The sequence below is a fragment of the Lissotriton helveticus genome, chromosome 9 (genome assembly GCF_964261635.1).
Source record: "Lissotriton helveticus chromosome 9, aLisHel1.1, whole genome shotgun sequence".
Classification (NCBI taxonomy): domain Eukaryota; kingdom Metazoa; phylum Chordata; class Amphibia; order Caudata; family Salamandridae; genus Lissotriton; species Lissotriton helveticus.
In genome coordinates this window covers 958,614,153-958,635,795 of record NC_136070.1, presented here as the reverse complement: position 1 = coordinate 958,635,795, position 21,643 = coordinate 958,614,153, and the positions used below count along the sequence as shown (strand labels likewise).

Genomic DNA, 21,643 nt, shown 5'->3' with positions numbered 1-21,643 from the left:
TAGAGACCCGGACCCAAAATGGATTCCAGGCTAGGAGTTCACAAGTTCACACATCTGGTGAGACGGAAACTAAGCAAAGACTGATATTCACTCAGCGGGTTGTTACCAATTGGTCTCCAACTCCGCAACCACCACAGATAACAATTCTCCACACTACCTTGTCAGGCAACCCATCTGCCACTTGCATGGAGCCATGTCTCTGTGGAGGACATACAAACAAGGGCATCCTGATTCTTAAGCTCTGCTTAAACTCCTTTCAATCAATGTGATAGTTATCATAATTTCTATTATAAATGTATCCACAATTCAGTTTTTTTTCTCCCAAAACTACTATTGAAATTGTAATGCTTTTGTTTTTAGTTTATGACTTTAATAATTCTCTTCGAAGAATGTGAATTTAAATGTATTCAGTTAATCTACTAATTGCTTATGATGTATTTCATGCTTTGTTTTTAAAATGAAATAGATATTTTGTGGTGCATCTGAAGGTAATATCACCGCCCCCACAAGTGTAAAAGGGGGAACAGGTGTCTTTTAGGTATGACACAAGCAAAAAACATTTTGTGTGTGTTTATCCATGTATGTGTGTGTCTTCGTGTGTGTATCCGCCCGCCCGCCCGTCCGTCCGTCCGCCTGCCTGCCTCCTTCAATGATTGGTTTCTTTGAATCTGGACTCTTAATTCATTGGTTTATGACCTTGTCAATGTGGTCTTGGATTAGCCCATAGGAGTACTTTTGTCTCACCTTCTTTCTATTGGATGTTTGGGTATATCCTTCCTCTTCCATTGGGATGCCTGAGGTCCTATTTTACATCTTAACAGTATGGTCACACATGCAATGTCTTAATCCTCCTCTTCAGTGTCTATTAGCTGCTGCATCTTTTGTGCACCTTTTTTGTTTATTTAAAAAAAAAATGTTTTATTAATGCACACCTGGTGGCAAATAGTCCTTTGCACACTAGTTCCTTCTCACAGAACTGATGTTGATGATACAAATGTTCCAAATTTATGGCATGCCTATAGGGGGTTCTTCAAGAAACCAACCTACCTGTGTGTTTCCTGCAACATAAATAGCATTCATAACATTGCTCAAAACTTTGTAGGAAGACCTGATCATCACCAGTTTCTCATGTTGCCATTAGAACCTATCTAAGCGAGGAGACTTAGCTAGGCTTATAAAGCCCCTATCTGCATTCTCTTTCATTGTCTTTTCTCTTTCTGAGCTTTTTTTCTATCTGCCCCCAGATCAGAGAATGGACAGTGAGGCGACTGCAGACCTCTACCCTCTAATGCTGCCTCCAAAGTAGCAGTTTGGCCTAGAAATTCAAAAGGGACTCAGTATTGACCTGAAGATAACTGACAGTGCAACGTAACCTTTTCTGAAAAGTTCCCCCATTAGTTCAAAGCACTCTGGTGGCATGTAGGATCCCCAAAGATTGATCATCTGAAAATTTGAATTGATTACCCCAATTTGATCCTGTTTTCAGTGACTTAAGAATAGTAATTTATATTTTCTGAGCTAGATAGGCACTGTTAATTGGTTAGGAGCAGAGGAGAAGCCTGTGGTTTATTTTGGATTCCAATTTTGTATAATTGATAAAAAAGTAAGCAAAACAGTTTTGTTTTTTAACTCCACTTCATCTTCTGTCAATTGTTTACTGAGAATCCACCTGTCTCCTCCCACAGTTTGCAAAATGGCTGCTTCTCAAAGAATGTCACCTGCTGATCTTGGAGGGGAACTGAACTGCTCCATTTGCCTCACCCTTTACCAGGATCCGGTGAGGTTGAGTTGTGGGCATGACTTTTGCAAGAGCTGCATCCGAAACACCTGGGATCATCAAAAACTGTCCGGCTTGTTTCGCTGCCCTGATTGCAGCAAAACCTTCCACAACCGTCCTCACCTGAGGAGGAACTGGAAGCTGAGCAACATGGTGAACTTTTACCGTTATACGCGTGTCAAGAAGGAGACTGGTCCTGAACTTTCTTGCACTTACTGCCTTGGCTTACAGTCCCCAGCTATGAAGCTATGCCTGCAGTGTGAAATGCTTCTTTGTGAAAAACACCTGAGGAAACACAATGAAAGAGCTGCTCACGTCCTAGCTGATCCTGCCACCCCTCTTGAAAGCAGACGATGCCCCTCCCACGGTGAGCTCCTGAGTTATTATTGTGTTGAGGAAAATGAGTATCTCTGCGTGTCTTGCTGCCTACTGGGACAGCACAGAAATCATAAGATCCACCTGCTGTCTGAAGCCTCTGATAAGAATAAGTCTATGCTGAGGGCCACCATCCAGAAACTGAGTGCGTGGAGAGACGACACCAAGCAACGTATTGACCAGTTGATGGAAAGCGTGAGGGACTTCAGCAAAGAAATCGCTTGTCTGAAAGCGAACGCCTCTGCTCTATTCTCTGACTTCCGCAGGCAGCTCACCATCCGGGAGCAGCAAGTACTAGAGAAGATTGATGCTGAGGAGGCCAAAACTGTGCTCCAGATGACTGCTGCTATCCAGGAGCTAGAGGGTGACCAAGCTGTGTTCACGGAGAAGATTCTGCAGCTTGTGGAACTGTGTGCTGTCCAGGATCCTCTGGCACTGCAGCAGCGATTAACCGCTTCTGATGTGGAAGACAAGGGGGAGAGCAGCTTTGAAGATGGTGGTGTCTCCAACGCGAGCTGTGAAGATAACATCGAGTTAAACGACAGTGAGGATTGCAGCCAGAAGGATTCACCAGGGCATGATCCGAATATTTATGACATGGCTTTGACTAAGAAGCTGTGCGTTGTAACCTTGCAAACTGCACTAAATAATTGTTTGGAAATGCTACCTCAATTGAAGTCTATCAGAGGCTTTAATATCCAGGGCAGCACTGATCTGCTCCTGGATGTGTCTACGGCTGCTTCAAAGACTGGTTTGGTTGTGTCTAAGGATCTGAAAACTGCCTCGCACTCCACAGTAAAACGTGAATTTATAGTCACCCGTCAGCAGTTTACGGATCTCCCTCAGGTATTAAGTTCCAAAATCTTTCCTGGCTTTGGCCAATACTACTGGGAAGTGGAAACCAGTGACACAGGTCAGTGGGCTGTTGGAGTAGCCTATCCCTGCATTAAGCGGTCGGGAAAAGGTTCTGCACTCGGATGGAATGCAGATTCCTGGTGCCTGAACTGGAATAATGGATGTTTGACTGCACTGCACGACTCCCACTGTTGGGTAGTAAATGGAGCATGTCCGAGCCTACTGGGCATTCACCTGAATTGTGATTCTGGGGAGTTGTCTTTTTATAGCATTTCTGATTCCATCATGCACATACATACCTTCACTGAGGACTTCACAGAACTACTCCACCCGGCTTTCTTTGTGGACAAGGGGGCATCAATTAAAATTAAGAGCTTGCCATCTTGAGGTCAGCTTGGGAGCCATCTTTAATGGATTGTGCTGTCATTTGAAATTTCTGAGCACTGAGTTGTCCTGTCTCGTATTCTCATCGCTCACCCTGTAAGACATTGTTAACCTCAGACGCCACTTTCGTATTCTGTATCCCATGTAAGATAACCTAGTATATAGTGAATTGAGAAAACCCTTAGGGCCTCATTACAAGTTTGGCGTTCCTACAGTGCACGGTGCAACACACATTCTGTTGGGACCGTCAAACCCCATGGTTGGACTACCAGCCAGATCAGGAGTTTTCTCCTGGTCTGTCGGGCGGTTCAATGGTGGTCTGGGAGTGGTGGTCTATCAGGCTCAATAAAGACCCTAACAGGCAGATCCCCGCTCTCAGAGTGTCGCCTGCACGTTCTGCCATACATGCCACACCATGCAGGAACTGGGGGTGCAGATTTACAGGGGGGGGCACTACATGTGCCCCCTGCATGTGTTCCCTGGCACAGAGGCACAAGGGGGCCATGTTGCCTCTCCGACACTCTTTTCATGGTGGTGTGACTGCCATGAAAAGGGTGGCAGTGAGGTAACTCAAAATATGCTCGGCCAGCATATTTTGGTCTCGAACTACTGCCAGACTGCAGCAGGATCCTTGAGCCGTGGCAGTAACAGTGGTTCAGTGGCGGTCCGACTGCCACACATATAATACTGCGGGCGGTCCCGCAGTGTGGCAGTGGTCAAACCGCCACCACAACTACGGTGGTCGGGCCGACTGCCGTAGTTGTAATAAGGCTCTTCGTCTAACTTTGTCTTATTGAATGGCGAAAACTGATGCATTTCTCTAAAGCAAAAACATAGTGAATTTCTAACAATGTACAGGTCAGTACTGGAATCAATAAGACTAAATCTCAAGTCTTTTATATTGTACAAAGGTACCAGAGGTCAGGCTGTTGACATAGTTGCTGCACAATCCAGTCACCCTACGTTGGAATGCTATTGCTTATACAACTTTAAAAAAAAAGGTATGACGCAGGCCATAATCTTGTTTGGCTGATAAGTTCGCCCTCACATTTTGCTGAAAATATGTGTACACCTGGTGGTCTTACCAACATTATTCACCAGCTGAGGCCCCGCTGTGATGTATACCATAGTCTTGCACAACTTTTGGGGTTCCCCTTACTATGCTGGAGAGAACACATATACACACCTGGGGAGTCTTGATTTGTGTAGGAAGAGCACTCTTATAGAGCTAGTGCCACTCTGTGATTCAGAGTGCAGTGTTGACAACTGATCTTGTGTGCCACCCTCCTGGGAATATGCAGTGAGAACCCCTTGAAGCAAGGGAAATTAAATGGAACGGTCCAGTGTTGGTTTCAAGGGGACTGCCCTCGAACATATTCTGCCCTGACTCGAAGATCATCCGTCCTGATAGTAACACTGTCCTTGGATGCTCCACCACATATTCAATGTTTCAAGGGCTCTTCTGTCCTGAGAGTATGTCTGTTACGGTTGAATTTAATGAAAGTTATCAACTTGCATTAGAAATGGTAATGACCCACTAATGTCGCGGTGGTAATTTTTTTTTAAATTAGTTTAAAAAGTGGTGGTAAAAAAACTGTGTGTTAATATAGCTATGATGATATTTATTTTATTGTATGATTGAAATCATTACAAACTCACTTTCAACGATTACTGTTAATTTGCATATTCTGATCATAACAGCCATGCACAATGATTTGCTTCAACATATTTCTATTGTGAATGTTTTTTTTTCTTATAAAAGCAAAAGACATTTAAAAAAATTGTTTCTTAAAGTGGATTTTGTGTTGCACTAAACCTTTTAGACTTGTAAAAAAATGGGGGTTTTAACATATTAGTCAACCCTCCAATTATTTATAATTCTGACTGACTTTGAGTGCACATTTCTATTCGAAAGTATCAGAGTTTTTATTTGCTTGCCTTTGCAACAATAACTCTCAAAACCACAACAGTAGTTGATGTAGGACTTTGTTTTCCAAAGTCAAATTTCTCAGTACATTTGGTTTGTACAGTTTGCGTGGAAAGGCAATCTATCAAATTGTTGATGTGGCAGATTAAATCAAGTTTTTTGTAGTTAAACCTTTTGAAACGCGCACTAGGAAAGCCAACAGGTCTCACCTATGAGAACTATTGGCTTTGGCAGTGTTTTTTAGCCATGCTGTTCAGCAGTGTGGATGGTTTGCAGTGTGGCTAAAACTAATTTAAAAAACAAAATGCGCTTTGATGCAGCCTGGGCTAATTCTCAATTTTAAATTTTTTTAAGTGCATTAGTGCTGGATACATCTTTATTATTTTTAGCCATACTGCTATACATCAAGGCTACAAATTATTGCCAAAGTTAGCAATGCCCTTTGATGCAGCCTGGGCTAATTCTCAATTTTAAATTTTTTTAAGTGCATTAGTGCTGGATACATCTTTATTATTTTTAGCCATACTGCTATACATCAAGGCTACAAATTATTGCCAAAGTTAGCAATGCCCATGCTGTACAGCAGGATGAAAAGGCGATGGCAGAGCCAATAATCTGAAAGGCAAGACCTATTGGCTTTGTCAATGCTTGTTAGATCCTTACAAAAAAAACAGTGATTCCTTTCACATAAAGAAAGCAATTGCTCCCATGTCTTCGTGAAAATACATTAGGGAACAGATAACATTTGTTGTCACAATAAACATCCAGTTAAGAGGAGAAAAGGGCTTCTTTGAAGTGCACGTGCATAGTAAAATAGTGCACGCGCTCGTAAAATATTGCTACAAATGGCAAGAAGTTCAACAAGGACGACAGGGAAGAAGAAAAAATAAAAGTAATACCTCAATCACAGCGGAAGGACAGCAATCAAGCTGAAGCAATCAGTACCTGGTCCGTGCTCCAGCTGAGAGAAGAGGACGTGAAGCCAGCATATGTTGACCAATTAGAAGGCTGCAAATAAGAGTGAGAATGTAGCCAATGAACGTTCGGCAATGAGCGGGCTGCAAGCCCCTTGTTGTATACAATATCTCTTGCGAGCGAGAGTGCGTGCAATACATGAGCTGTTGCAGGCAAGACCTAAAAATGGTTGTTTTGCTCGACAGTAGAGGACTGGTCGTCAAACAGCCAAGTATCCATCGCCTCTATAACCTGTGTTTCTTTTTATTTTTCTTTCTTTCTAGTTATGAAACATAGTATTCGATTACTCTAATTAGAAGGTAAGGTGGAAGTATAAGCCTCTCTTTAAAAAGCAATGCACTTTCCTGTGCAACACAGAACGTGTGTATACAGAAAGGGATTGTCGCTCTGTGCAGGCAAACCATCTGGCACAGATGATTTGACTGAGTGCTCGAAACTCTAAGTCCAGATAAGCTATCTAAGAATGAACACTCTGGCAGGAGTTTGTTTCAGAAGTGTTAGGTCTCTCTCTTAATATGGCCTTCATCGTAGACTCTTCACCTGCTGTATTTTTTATTTCTAATAATTTTTTTTTGCTTAGGAGAAAAAAACTTTTTTAGGCCTCGCGCCTAGCGTTGCACTGTGTAGCAGTGCACGCGCAGCGCGAGGCATTTTGGAGGTGCAAAATGGGGAATGTAGGTTGACTTAAGAATCGCACACGCTTGTGCGTTTCCTTTTCAGCTCCCCCATTGGCCTTTGCGTGCGTCTTATTGTAAAAGACTGCACGCAATTGGCAAGAGGCGCGTGCATAGCTCCTCCCACGGCCTATTGTTGTCTATTACATGCACCAAGCGTGTAATAGACACCAATAGGCCGTGGGAGGAGCAATGATCGTGCCCAGACACAGGAATAATGCGCGCGCCACTTGTTTTTCTTTACTTTTGGTATAAGCGCGGCACCCACGCTTTACTTTTGATGTTATAAGTAAAGTGCGGGTGCGGCGATTATACCAAAGGTAAAGAAATAGAAAAAAAACATTCATTTCTTTACTTTTGGTATAATCGCGGCACCCGCGCTTTACTTATAACATTAAAAGGAAAGCGCGGGTGCCGCGATTATACCAAAGGTAAAGAAATAGATATTTTTTTCTATTTCTTTACTTTTGGAATAATCGTGGCACCCGCGCTTCACTTTTAATGTTATAAGTAAAGCGAGGGTGCCACAATTATACCAAAAGTAAAGGAATAGAAAAAAACATCTATTTCTCTACTTTTGGTATAATAGCATTTGCAATGCAATAGGTCTCACATTACTAACTGTTTGAGTTATTGGCATTGCATTATTATTAGCAACGCTAATAGCTCAAACTTTTACTAATGCGAGGCCTATTGCATTGCAAATGCTTGTTTTAATTTACCCTAAGCCCACTTCTTGTCCTTCCTACTGCTTTTCAATCTGAGTCTTGTATGCCCACTTCTAGTAACATGCACATACTTTGTGACCTTTCAGTCTTCCTCCTTTCCAAGAATGCCTTGTTTGTCTGAGATTTAGGCACAAAGACTTGCTCTGTACCTAGGAGATATTTGTTATTTGTACAACTTCACGTAGTCATTGTTCTGAGCAGACTTGTTCTTTTTGTTAACTGGGCAAAATCATTATGGTTTCACTGAGTTAATATTGAATTCTTTTCGGGTGAGGCAAGGCCTCGCAGAGGGGGCTGATATCCAGAAAGCCTGACTTTCCCTCAGGAAGCTGTCTGGGACAGACCAGGCCAGAGGCTGCTAGGAACCAACTGGGGTTTCCTACTAGCTTGTGATCCCTGCTGCGTAGACCTTACCAAGCTGCTTCTCATTCAATTTCCAACACTTAACCCCACCCACCCCTCCCTTACCCCCACCACATGTTTTAACCCAAGCAAGTGACTTAACCTCTCATCAAGATGTATAGGGATGATTCTGTAGGGTCCTTCTCGTGCCTTCTTTTTGGCACTGTTCTCCAGAGTGGGTCATTACAACCCGAGGATACAGTTTCAAAAGTTGTGGCCTTGCTGAACATCTGTCTTCGCATACCTCCTCACGGGACTGACGTACACAGAATCCCTTCTTTGAGAATGCTACATGCAAGACCATTTGCTGAATTTCGGAAGTAATATCTAATAACAGAAACTTGCTTACATAGCAATATGGCACTTTTTTATCCAGGTGTTTCAATTCTGAGCTTTTCAGGCTAATGATATGGCAGATTCTGTTTTTAATTTTCAGAGGCTTTCTCGTGACGTGATATGGAAGTTTCCTTCCCACAGTATGAAGGCTAGAATCTTGCCGGGCTGGTGAAATGGGGTATTTCATTTCAAGACTTGATTGTCAATATCAATGTGTCATACTTGCGTTAGATCAAGCACATGGTGGCCCCATGGATTCCATATAGTGGGCATAAAATGTAGCCACTTTATATACAACACAGTGTGATCAATTACACAATATAAGCATCTGCAGTATGCCATGGGTTTGAAATATGGCTCCCAGGAGCTTGCCAATAGATTACCAAAGCTGTCTGTAGTCAGACGTTAAAAACTTTTATTGAAAACAAGGGGTGGATGGCCAGCCCTGCAGTTCCCAGAGATGTCCGTCCAGTCAACCACCAGAGGATGTGGCTTAATGGCTAGGGCGATAGACTTCGAATCTGGGTAACCTGGTTCGGATCTAGGCAGGGACGCTCAACATCCTGTGATTCTGGGCAAATCACTTCATCTCCCCCAGCCTAACAAAAATGAATGTGCCCGTCTGTACCGCAACTGGTGCTCATGTAATGTGCTATGATACCTTTGGGTGTAGTTCGTGCTATATAAAAACTCCCCCCACGCCCCCCCAAAAAGAGCAAAAAAACACCTGCTGAAGATGGAGGCCTTAATGGTGGCACCTGCATTTTTCTGGATGAACAGAGATGAGAGCTCCATGCCTCAGCTACTACTCTGATGTGGATGCTGTTTTTTTTTTTTTAAAGATGTGTGGTGTTCCTTGTAACCAATGAGAGTTTAGGAAAATAAACCAAAGGAAATTGTAGGTAAATTAACAATCTGAATGTTACATTGATGCAGAAGATTTATGCCTTTACAAAGGGGACCTTTAATCCCATGCGCAATGCTGACCTCTGGAATTAGGGTTACACGTTTGTTATCTCAGTCACGCAAGGTTTGGGGTGGATTAGAGAGAGTAGACTATATTAGGATATGATTGGAAAAATTGACATGTTAACATTGAGCTTGTTTCCCATGCTGTATCCTCCTTCCCACCCTATTACCTTTAGGGCTCCATGATGCTGTGAAGCTTCAGAATTTAGAGACTAAACTCTAAAGTTTTCAGAAGTGAGCTGACAGACTGGGGCGTTTGTGAAAGTTAGGAATCCATCATTAAAAAGTGAATTTTCACTTGTTCACTCTAATTCTAACACAGTTTAATAATCTTCTTATAAGTCATACAAATGTCATGTGAATTTCATCCTCCTGGCATGACGCAGCTTACAACTTACTCATGGCTGGAAAGGGAGTGTGTGCACCATTAATATGATCATCAAACACTACCAGTCCCATGCCCCGTTTGTGTGAAAAAGTTCATAGCCACCACTAATTTGAAAACTGTATCTTGATTTATATCAAGACAAAAAGGTGCATTTCCTTATCAAGCAGAAGAAATCATTTATACTACGGTGTTCCAAATAAATCTGTGTGTATGTGTATATAAATATATGTACCCACTTTACCTACTGGGCGTTCACCAGTAGGTAGTTCTAGTTAGGCCCTAGTTTCCGTAGGCAGAGCGATTTATTTTATTTATTTTTTTCTTTTTGCTTTGCTAATAACTTTGACGCTGTTTGAATCTTCATGAAAGTATAATAACTAGTTTTCCGGTCACTTTAGCTGCTGTCTGAAAAGTTACAGGGTGATCCGTCATTCGGGGTAAAGAAATAGGGGTGGGGAGGGGGGTCCCAAAATGTGTTTTCCCCATGGGGATTTTAGACATGAGTACATCCCAAACCGCTAAACGGAATTACACCAAATTTGGGAGAAAGCTAGATCTTGGTCCAGAAAGAGTGCTTTTGTAATTTGGTGTTAATCTGTGCAGTAGTTTTGGAGTTGTTGATGTAAAAAGATTTATGTATATCTAGAGACGCTCATCCACAGTGGCGGATCTGCGGTGCAACGCGCCAATAACAATGCCGTTGCTGGCTGCAACCTGAGAGGAAAGTTATGGCCATCATTTTGTGCATTGGAACTCTGTTCCCGGGGGGGAAACAAAATGTAAGTCACCGAAGGGGTCAGGGTAGAGGTATCTTGACTCCCAAAGGACTACGTGAGGGATCCCTTATGGGCAAGGAATTGTCCAAAAATGTTTCTTTTTTTTATTAGCACATGAGGGTTAGTGGATCCACTGCGGTGCTCAACGTAACCCCCTGTGTGCTCTCCAGTGGACCTGCGGATCCAGACCACCATTTAAAAAAAAACACATATACCCACCCACACACTCACACACCCACTCACACACCCACACACCCACACAACCACCCACACACCCAGCTACTAGCACACCCACAAAACCACTGACACACATACTCACAGACCAACACAGCTACTCACACACCACCACTTACACACCCACACTGCCACTCACACACTGGTATAGCCACTCACAGACCCACAAAACAACTCACACACCCACCCACCCAGCCACTCACACACCCACTCACAGACCCACACAACTACTCACACCCTACACACCCATACAGCCACTTGCACAACCACTCACACACAGGTACAGCCACTCACATGCCCACTTACACACCCACACAACCACTCGCACACCTGCAAAACCACTTACATACCTGAGGGAAATTTTTATTAAAATACAAAATCTGATTTAAGTCACATGTGTAACATTAACGTGCAATCTTTATTGCACTAACACAACATTAAAAGGTGCAAAATGCAGTAAGTAACTATAGCTATTAGTACCATGCCTCAAAATGTTTAAGCAAGCTTCATTTTACAAGCAACTAAACAAAATGTACAGAGATGTGAACAAAATTATTTAAAAAGTGGATAGTATCCTGACATGCCTTTAATAAAACCTTCACATCATATTCCAGAATGTTTTTTAATAACATTTATAAATGTTTGCTAGAAACACTTTGTTTACAAAAGAAGGGAGAAGGTGATCCAAATCGATCAAGGAGGGCGTGATTACCACTCACATGGAATGGAAGGTCCAGCCTAAGTCAAGGCCCTCAGTCAAAGTTGTGCAAGAAAAGTTGACGAGGCTGTTCCTCAGGGGGGGAAAAAAACAGAGTGGGGGAGGGGTTGGGTTGTACAGATATCCTGGTCAAGGAAGCAGTGGTGGTAAAAAGGTGTTGACCTCCCACTGGGTATCCATTATGTTGGACATGTTGGCCTCACACACCCTTGCAGGTGTCATGCTTCATCATTGGCGTTTGCTCCTCGTCGGGTAGGCGGTGCAATTCCCAACGGGCTGAGGTGAGCCCGTTGGGAATTGCACCGCCTACCCGACGAGGAGCAAACGCCAATGATGAAGCATGACACCTGCAAGGGTGTGTGAGGCCAACATGTCCAACATAATGGATACCCAGTGGGAGGTCAACACCTTTTTACCACCACTGCTTCCTTGACCAGGATATCTGTACAACCCAACCCCTCCCCCACTCTGTTTTTCCCCCCCCTGAGGAACATGCTAGAAACACTTTATCATTAAATAAAATGAATCCTTATTCCATACACTAATAAAGTGCATGAAAAAAAAGTTGATCTTTTAACATATTTGCCTCATTTATTAATGAAAAGATGTGGTGCTGACTAATATTCGTTGCAGGTGACGTTTCTATTCCATATAGCCTATTGTGTAGTTAACATATAATGAATTTTAGTAGAAGGTCAAGAATGTGATTATACCCATGGGAAAGGAGGTCTAAGAATCAAAAGGCCTCATACGTAGACATCATTTTAATAATGCTTCATAATTCGTGATAATTCTTTGAAAGTTCTTTGTGTGGATTCATGAGCAAAGCCACGGAGAGTCTGTTCTCAGAAGAACACTGATAACTGATTGGATGAGAGGAGAAGAAGATACAAGTTCAACTGCAACATTTATTTTCGATTGTTCATATTAGTGCGTGTTCCTAGAGTAGGTTAACACTAAGCACTCAACACCCTGCACTCACTGCCTTTTTTCTAAGACACTTGCTCCATATCCTTTAAGCTAGATGTGAACGACTTAATGCTGGAGGCTGAACGCTTATTTGCCATCCCTTTCTGAGCTGATTACTGAATGTTGTTGCTATTTTATGATACTTTTGCTTCATTGCTGAGACTTTACTGAGTTTAATGAACCTCTCATGAGAAGTTCAGCCGTTATTGACTGATTGAATTTTGAGATTTATGCTCCATCTCACTCTTGCCTCTTGAACTTGAACTCTTTATGGGTTCATGCTAGCACCATTTTTGCCCCATTCGTTAGAATGGAGATTCCTTCCTTTATGGAAGGCGCTGAATGGAATAATTGGTTTTGTTTGTTCTAACCATACTTTTATAATCAATTCTGTAATTTAACAGATACATTCAACCAATCAAATAAAAAGAACAAGTACTTACTACATTTTTTTATAAAATAAACCCTTCAAACTTAAACCTAAATCTCATTATTGACTGAAATTAGAAATAGTATTGTGATTTTGATTTATAGCTCCTGATCTTCTCATAATCGACGGAAAAGGTCTGTTGCAGCGAAGTAAGAGACAAAAAACACCCTGCCTGTGGATCGACCTGGTTGGTGTGAGATACAGATGTTAAACTGTATATATTCTAATTAATTCCCACTCCAGTACACTCAATCACAGATCTACACAGCCACTCATGCACACACTCACATACCCACATAACCCCCGCACACAGCCGCATAACCCCCCTCATACACCCACATAACCCCTCACACACCCACCCATTAGACACCCACTCACACCCTCTCACAGTCACTCACATATTCATACATACACTTGCACAGCCACAAAATCACTCACAAACCCACATAGCCGCTCAGACATCCATGTAACCACTCACACACTCATGTAACCACACCCAAACCCACCCACGCAACCACTCACACCCCCACTTACACACCTATGCAGCCACTCATTTGCCCACTCACAGACCCACAAAACAACCCACTCAGCCACTCCTACACCCATTAACATACCCATACAGTAACTCCCAAACACAGGTAATGATACACTTATAGCAATTGTAATATCATATGTTTGTATTGTGTTGTTTAAGTATTGAATGTGTGCTTTTGGTTTGGATCAGACCCCGGATCCATAAAGTTTATTTAAAAAAAGAAAGACTTGGTGGATTGCATTTATAAAAAGACTACATAAGTTACCTTACCTTTTTAATTTTAAAGTGTATAAAAAGAATGAATGTGTGAATAAAATGAATTTATAAACTTGTGAAAATGTATATTAATAAATTATGCTAATTCTCTCTGATGACATTTCAAATGACGTCACTGACCATGTCATGAGTGAAGTAATATGTGAGGTCATAAGCAGTGCATTGCGGGGGGCATATTTTATAGTTAGCTCAGTTAATTATTATACCTGCTGAATTTCTATGGCTTTGTGTGTGTAAAATCTGAACCAAACTAGAAGGTCCCTGCAACCTTCCGATTTTTCAGCGAATTTTCTGTAGTTTTTATTAATTCTATTTCCTAACTAAAACGTCCCTGTAGCCTTTGATTTTTCCCAGTGAATGTCTACATTTTTTAAATATTATTTCCAAACTGTTGGGTCCCTGCAACCTTTGATTATTTTGTGAATACATATATATGTGTGAATATGTGTATGTGTATATTATATTTATTCCCCCCCCCCCCCCCCCCCCCCCCGCTAACACTCGTTACTTGTCCCATAGGCCTTGTAATATGTTTATAAAAAAATAAATTTCAGTCGTTGGGAAGAGCGAAGTGTAATGCCCCATAAATAGTTTTAATGTTTGTTTTAACAGAAAATTACGAGTGTCACACACTTTTTTTTTAGCAGACTATTTTTCGATTCGTCCTGGACTTGACATCTACGGAGTAATGATAAATAGTGTGCGACACATGCACCAGGGAAAAGCGGGGTCTAAAGTCTCAGAAAATGCTCCGAATGGGATGAGTGGCTTTAACTATTGGAGGACGCAAATAAGAATGAATACAAAATATACGAGACGTTTGGGACAGCAAAAGTGATCACAAAAGAAGCAGGGGTAAAATAATGCTGGTAACTGTGTATGAACTGCAGAACTAATGGGTCTATAAACCCCACACCTACCACAAAATTCTATTTGCTAGATAAAGCAACACTTACTTCTATGAAGGCACGACTCGAGGCTTCCCACAAGAGGGCGCCCCTGTATTATGTTACACTTCAAGTTCCTCCGAAATATTGTACTGAGGAGCATTTCTTTTTATTTGCTATATGTGGAGTGCTAAAGGGAGCCAGAAAATGTTAGTCCACTACATAATCTGTAATCTTTTTGCTCCAGAGTAAAAATGACGGTAAGGGATTAAGTAAACACTGCTTTATTCCTGTTATTATTACCGTACGATATTGTGATGTGTGTGTAATAGATTATTTAACAAAGAAATTATAGTCAAAGCACTTTCTTAAAACAAAAGAACAAAGCGAGTTATCTATTTTTGCTAATTATGTAATCTAAAACGAAATCAAAGAAACAAAGTTTGAGATCAACAATTAACATGAAATTAGATGTTTTTGAGACAAAAGATGGATAAATATCCAAGATGTTGGTGGAGCCAAGAGGATGATAGTAGCCCCGAACTGAAAAAGTGGAATATATTAAAAGAAGGGCTTTAGAAGCACTCAAATGACAGGAGTATTAAGTGCTCTTAAAATACCACCAATTTCCTGGAGGTGTCGACATGAGGTATTTTATAGCATGCTTCCGTGTTGATGGTAAACTCGGAAATCAAGCCTTGGACTTAGTGTTTATCTCTGGCAAGACTAAGAGAGAAGACATTGACCAGAACACAAAGAGGGAAACAACTTCAGATGGAGAAAGGGCCATGATAGCAATGGACACACTAAGGGGCAGATTTACAAGCCCCCTGCGCCACCAGTATGTCACTTTTCGTGACGTACTGGTGGCGCAGGGGACTCCTCCATATTTACAAGGACAGGAAAAGCCACCCTGCGTGACTTGTCCTCTCCTTCTAAATACGGGCCCTTCCCATGCAGCACTTTGCGTTGAAGGGGCGTTCCATGGGTGTTGCTGTGGGTGTTCCCATGCAACATCCATGGAACGCCCCTTCAACGCAAAGTGCTGCGTGGGAAGGGCCCGTATTTAGAAGGAGAGGAAAACAAGACACATCTCCAGATTTACGAGAAATCATAAATCTGGAATATGTCTGAATGCTATGCCACCCTAGAGGTGGCGTAGCGAGGCGCAACGAGGAGAAATGTTTTATCCTCTTTCATTGCTTGCTGCATTCCACAGCACACATTGAAAGAGGAAAATGCCTGTAGTGATTGTTTTTGTGCAGGATGGTGCCCCTTCCTGCACAAAAACAATCTCCCCTCGACGCAGGCATCCTTGCACCGTGGATGTAAAAAGACAAATGATGGGGGGAAGAAATTACAGAAAGGACGGAAAGAAGAAAAGGAAAAAAATGGAAAGCGTCCGAAAGAAAGGTGAAGAGAAGGAAAGGAGGAGTTTTCAGACATTCAGAATGACCTCCAAGGGGGCTGTGCCCCAGGTGTCTGTTTGCTTGCCCCAATTGCACGCTCAGTGCTATTTTGGAGACGGTTAAAAGTGGGGTGTATTTCATTTTTTTTCTCCTTTCTTACTTGCTCCAAAGTCTGTCCAGTCCTGAGAAATCAGTACACATCAGAGCAGGGAGAAAAACAAAGAAAGGTGAAAGTCGCAGTTCATTTATGATTGTACAACTCATCGGAAAAGTAAATGTAACTTCATGAAACATCCTGTGCCACAGAAGGAACACACCCCACCCTCAGCGGCTAAGCACCCTGTGGGCCAGGACACCCGGCTATCACTCTCTCACCCCCTCCTTCCCCTTCACGTAGCAGAAACGCGTCCTGGTTCACAGCCACCATCTCACCAAGGTCAAACAAATTAGAGAGCTCATCTGGCTAATTAGCCCTAAATATTTCTCATCAAAAGTGTTAGTGCTCAGGAGGTGGGGCCTGGGCGAACTAAAGTCTGTGGGGGTGTAAAAGCAACATGTCTGGGGCCAGCAGCCATCTAAAAGATAAGACAGATATTGTGGCAACAGAGACTGGATATTATATTCCACACTCTAAATGCCAGATTTGCCAGTTTCCCACACAGCGCAGCAGCTGCAAATGCTGCACCGCGTGAGAAGAGAGCAGGAAAGCGCCCTGGGGCATATTTACAAGCCCCTGGTGCGTCACTTTTTTTTTACACAACAGCGGCGCAGTGTGGTGTTCCATATTTAAAAGGCCATGTAAAGCCACCCTGTGTTGGTTATCGTGGCCTTTTTTTGTTTTGTTTTATATAGCGTGAACTAGACACGAGTCATCGGGTATCAGAGTGCTTTACGTGAGCACCAGTTTCGTTACAGATGGACACATTCATTTTTGTTAGGCAGGGGGAGATTAAGTGATTTGCCCAGAATCACAGGATGCTGAGCGTCGTTGCTGAGATTCAAACCTGGTTCCACAGCCGTAAGGCTACAGGCTACATCCTCTCCCCAAAAAGGGGCCTTGTAAATATGCCCTCTTTTCACACAGCACTTTGCGTGAAAGAGGCATGCCATGGGTGTTGCTGTGGGTGTTCCCACGCAGCACCCATTGCTTCTGTCATAATCCCAGATTTACAACATTTCGTAAATCTGGGAATGTGTCAGAATCCTACGCCTTAAGGGAGTAAGCATGGGTGCCTCTGTAGCCCCATCAATTGCCAACATATTTATGGCCGCATTTGAGAATAAATGTATCCAGAATGAAATTGCTCCCTTTTATGAGTCTATCTCCCATTGGTCCAGATATATCGATGATATATTTTTTGTATGGACCGATGGGAGAGACACTCTTGAGGAATTCATTGCATGGATAAATGCAGCAGATCAAAACCTGCACTTTACTTCGCATATTAGTGCCGACAGAGTTGAGTTGCTTGACATTGTCATTATGAACTGTGAAGGAGTACTTAAAGTAGACCTCCATGTTAAATCCACAGCTCTAAACACCCTACTGCATTACAAGAGTTTTCACCCTGGAATACAGAAAGACAGCATCCCCTTTTCTCAATTTCTTCGAGTCAGACGCAATTGTACAGACTTAGCTGACTTTGACAGACAAGCATTAATTATGAGATCAAAGTTTATTGAAAGGGGCTACCCTCACCGGCTGGTGAGACACTCATACAAGAGGGCACGCTCCTATGACCGAGATTGTCTCTTGCAGGTTAAAGCCCCTAAACCAACGGAACAGGTAGTTTGCATAACGAAACATTCTACAGTGAATGCCAAAATAAAACAAATTATCAGCTCAAACTGACATATTCTCAATAGCAACTGTACAAACGAACAGAAGTTAGCAAAGCCACTATTCGCCCACAAACAAAATAAAAACATCAAAGAATATATAGTGCACTCCCGTTTCAAACCTGCAACAAATAGTCATAACCCAATGCAAAGATCAATTGTCACCAACAATCCGATCAAAGGGACCTTCCCATGCTCTACATGTACCTCCTGCAAGAATATACTTAGAGGTGAGGAATTTATCTATAATGGACATAAAACTGTAGCCAAGGAGATGTGGAATTGCAGATCATCAAATATGATCTATTTTATACAGTGTCCATGTCTGCTTGGCTATGTAGGAGAAACGTCGCAAATGATTCAAACTCGCCTGACTGAACACCGCTCCGCGGTGAGAACTAAAAAAACTGTTGCTCCTATGGTGAAACACTTTATAGAAAAGAATCACTGCCCGGAAGACTTGAAGTGGCGTATCTTAAGAGGATCCAAACACCAGACTCCAAAGGAGGAGGAATCATTAGAAAGAAAAGAGAGGTGTTTTGGATCTTCATCTTCGACACTTTTCGCCGCGGGTTAAATAGCGAAATTCCATGGGAGAACGCCATTTGTTAATCTGGACTTATGATCGCTATGAAATGATCTTCCGGACATATCGAATTATTCCCTATTGACGATAACCATCGAACTTGGTTGATATTTGTCGTCATGCCATAACATAGTTGTTTTATTAGGCACCCTAAAATTATTCTAAATTAGATTAAAAATAGCGGTGATATCCTTGATTAATGCCTCTTTGTGAATACTAGTATTCTCTCTATTCCTTATGTTATGTTCCCAGTGCGGTGACCACAATAGTAGTTAGTCAACAATTGATGTATCGTCAGGATTATGGCTGACCTTAATATAATATATACCAGGTAATTAAGTTCCCCGATCAAGAATTTGATTGCCAAACATATTTTTGAATATATTAATGCCGATCAAATAGTCTGCCTTCTCTTTTCCTTGTGTTGGGACGATATTATCAAATAAGGAAAATTGAGAAAATATAAATAATCCATCTTCTCTGAGGCCTATGTCATCTAATGTTTATTCTACGAATTGAAGTCATGATCGAATATTCACTTCATGACATTTACATGAGAATTCGGCTGCAAACCATCTCTAACCATTTCAATTGTTGAAAATTGGTCCGTCGTTTATTTACTTCTTAGTAATAATAATAATCCACATTTGTAAAGCGCACAATCACCCGTTAGGGTCTCTAGGCGCTGGGGGCCGTCGGGAAGATTAAGCAAGCTATTGCCCAGAGTCACATGGTGCTGGGCTAATCTGCCGCCGGTGCCAGGGATCGAACCGTGATCCCCAGCTTCCGGAGTCAGTCGCCCTGGCCGCGGCTGTCGGGTACTGTCGAGTCGAGTACTGTCGGGTTTCGGAAGGTCCGTCTTCTATGTTAGTAACGGGGTAAGACGCGTTAGTCCTTCCTTGCTCACATTTACTGCAATACGAAGATCACACACACCTGGTTCCTATTAAAGCCTCCCAACGCGGTATTTAAAAGTCCGCGCAAACCCATTGCTCATCTGGTAATACTATTGTGTGAAGGATAGAAGCTAGAATTCTCGCCGCCGGAGCAAAAGGAAACATCCTTTCTTTGAGGTATGAGCTAGTCATTGCATTATGTTGCTTTGAACTTTCTCTCTCCAGGGGCATGTCCTAAGAGACTGCTCGCTATTTTGAAAGTAACTATTTGTTTCGTTTGGCATAGGAATCACACTAACAGAGGATTCCCCACATCGGGTGGAAGTCTTATATGTCGATCGTCATTAATACGGCTCTAAAGGTGAGCCCATTGGATTGTACCTTTTTTTTCTCTTTAAGGTTGTGATATGCACGAAGGGAAACTGAGGGAAGCATTTCCTTATCATGTCCCTCTCTTTACTATGCAGTTTGTCACATCTTCAGATATATTGATACTCTAGGCGGCGAGGGAATTTTCTCAGATCATCTCCTGTTTTATAAGGTACATATTACTACTAAGTATAGTTACCTCTATGTTAATAACTGTTAGAAACATGAATGGAGGCTTATGTACTATTCATGATAGATAAGTCTACCTATCAATATAAATGCAACGTTGACACAAAAATATATATATATTGAATATTGGTTGAGTGTATATTATTTCTCTCATTCAGCTTGAAATCTTCGAGGCCATCTCACCCGCTGTTTATTCGCCTCATAGTTTATGATCCCTTGACAATATCAGTTAAGGTAATTAGTGATTTTTGAGTTATCTACTCACTATAAACTTTGCACAAACCTGTGTAGCAACCGTGATGTCTTTTCCAATATAGGAACGGAATAAGTCAACATAGAGCGAAGCTACCGCAATTGAAAAGCGGCAACACCTTTTGGTCACATTGAAGACCGATATTAGGTAAAACATTTATAGAAATATAATAACTCTAACAGAGTAGCGGTTGCATGAACCTTACACATGACTTGAAATCAATAGAGGGATAAAATAACTGTGTCATTAATGTTTTTACAGTGTTTGCACTTGAGAAAAAAAGAATACCAACTTGAGGAAAATAATTGCTCCTTTTACACTGGCCCCTAATACATCACTGCGTGTCTAAATAGATGTAAGTAAATCCTAGATATGAAGATAGACAGAATTCATTTTGATTTAAAAACAGGAATATTGACTGAAATATTTTATTTCAGCTATTAGAGATGTGGGCTTTTTAACCTTCAAACTGAAAAAAGGAATTGAGAGAATGACACACTGTCCTAAAAACATATCCTAAACTGCTCCAGTGAGTGTAAGTATTAACTAAATGTAATAAATCAATCCTAGGTTGCAATAAGACCACTTTAAGCCATCCAATAGGAGTGAAGTTTGGTTATATACAGTAATTGACTCTTGTGCTCTCTCTTCTAATGAATCCCCCCCCTTCTTGTGACAAATAACATTGATTCCCAATGCGTTGGTTGCCATATCCTAGAATTTGAATATGTAACCATCTACCTGTCCTTTTCCTGTCTATTATTATTATTAGTGGCATGTTTCCCCTAAGTGGTTGACAACATACGAGGAAATGAAATGAATTTTTGTTTGCATCATTGAACTTATGTTAACGATGGAGGTGTAATTATGGCTACTGGTCAAATGTTCAGAGAATTGTTATTTCTATTTCTATTTGATTAAATTGTTTCTTTAGTTTTAAAATAGAGAATGTAATTGATTATGTAATATTAAAATCTTCCTACATGACTTACCTTTTTAGAAAGTACGTGGCTCCTCCCGAAGAAGGCGCTGGCTGCCGAAACGCGCGTCGAGAAACATTGTGCCACCTGTTGATTTTAATTTTATTTTTTTAATTATAATTGTGTAAACATTTTCTATTGTGTCTTGAATGTTTTTTATGTATTCCCCTTGTGGGTTTAATGTGTAAATGTATAATTTCTTTTAAAAACTGACAATTTATAAATACCAGAAACTGAACTGACTTGCAGGCCACCCTCCATTCTTAACTTTATTTTTAAGTTTTAAGTATTGATTGCCTAGGTTGTTTTTTGTCAAATGTTTACTTTTCCCTGAGCTAGGAATCAGATTATTCTTGTTCTCAGGGGGTCCTTGTTAAATATACGTCGAGAATCCTACGCCTCGCCAGGAGAGGAGTAAGGATGCACAACGAGGAGAAATACTTATATTTCTCCTCGTTTATTCCTCTTATATGTGTGCTTCATTCTGTAGCGCACATAGAAAGAGGA

At 41.6% G+C, this 21,643-nt stretch overlaps 1 protein-coding gene across 8 annotated transcripts in view; it reads left to right on the top strand.

Annotated features, from left to right (window-relative positions):
• LOC144783085 (E3 ubiquitin/ISG15 ligase TRIM25-like) overlaps positions 1–21,361 on the top strand; it is a 147,810-nt gene extending 126,449 nt beyond the window's left edge. For 2 of the 8 annotated variants that reach the window (XR_013601391.1, XR_013601393.1), the window contains exons 2-3: positions 13,022–13,104; positions 21,157–21,361. Coding sequence is in view for 2 of the 8 variants with exons in the window: in XM_078662247.1 (XP_078518373.1) it covers positions 1,686–3,394 (1,709 nt within the window). In the remaining 6 variants the exon portion in view is untranslated. Of the gene's footprint in view, positions 1–1,685; positions 5,157–13,021; positions 13,105–19,476; positions 19,523–19,631; positions 19,707–19,812; positions 19,887–20,061; positions 20,304–20,417; positions 20,512–20,593; positions 20,692–21,156 lie in introns of those variants that run through there. The other 6 variants (XM_078662247.1, XM_078662248.1, XR_013601390.1 and 3 more) reach the window with 5 other exon arrangements.
• The last annotated feature ends 282 nt before the right edge of the window (positions 21,362–21,643 follow it).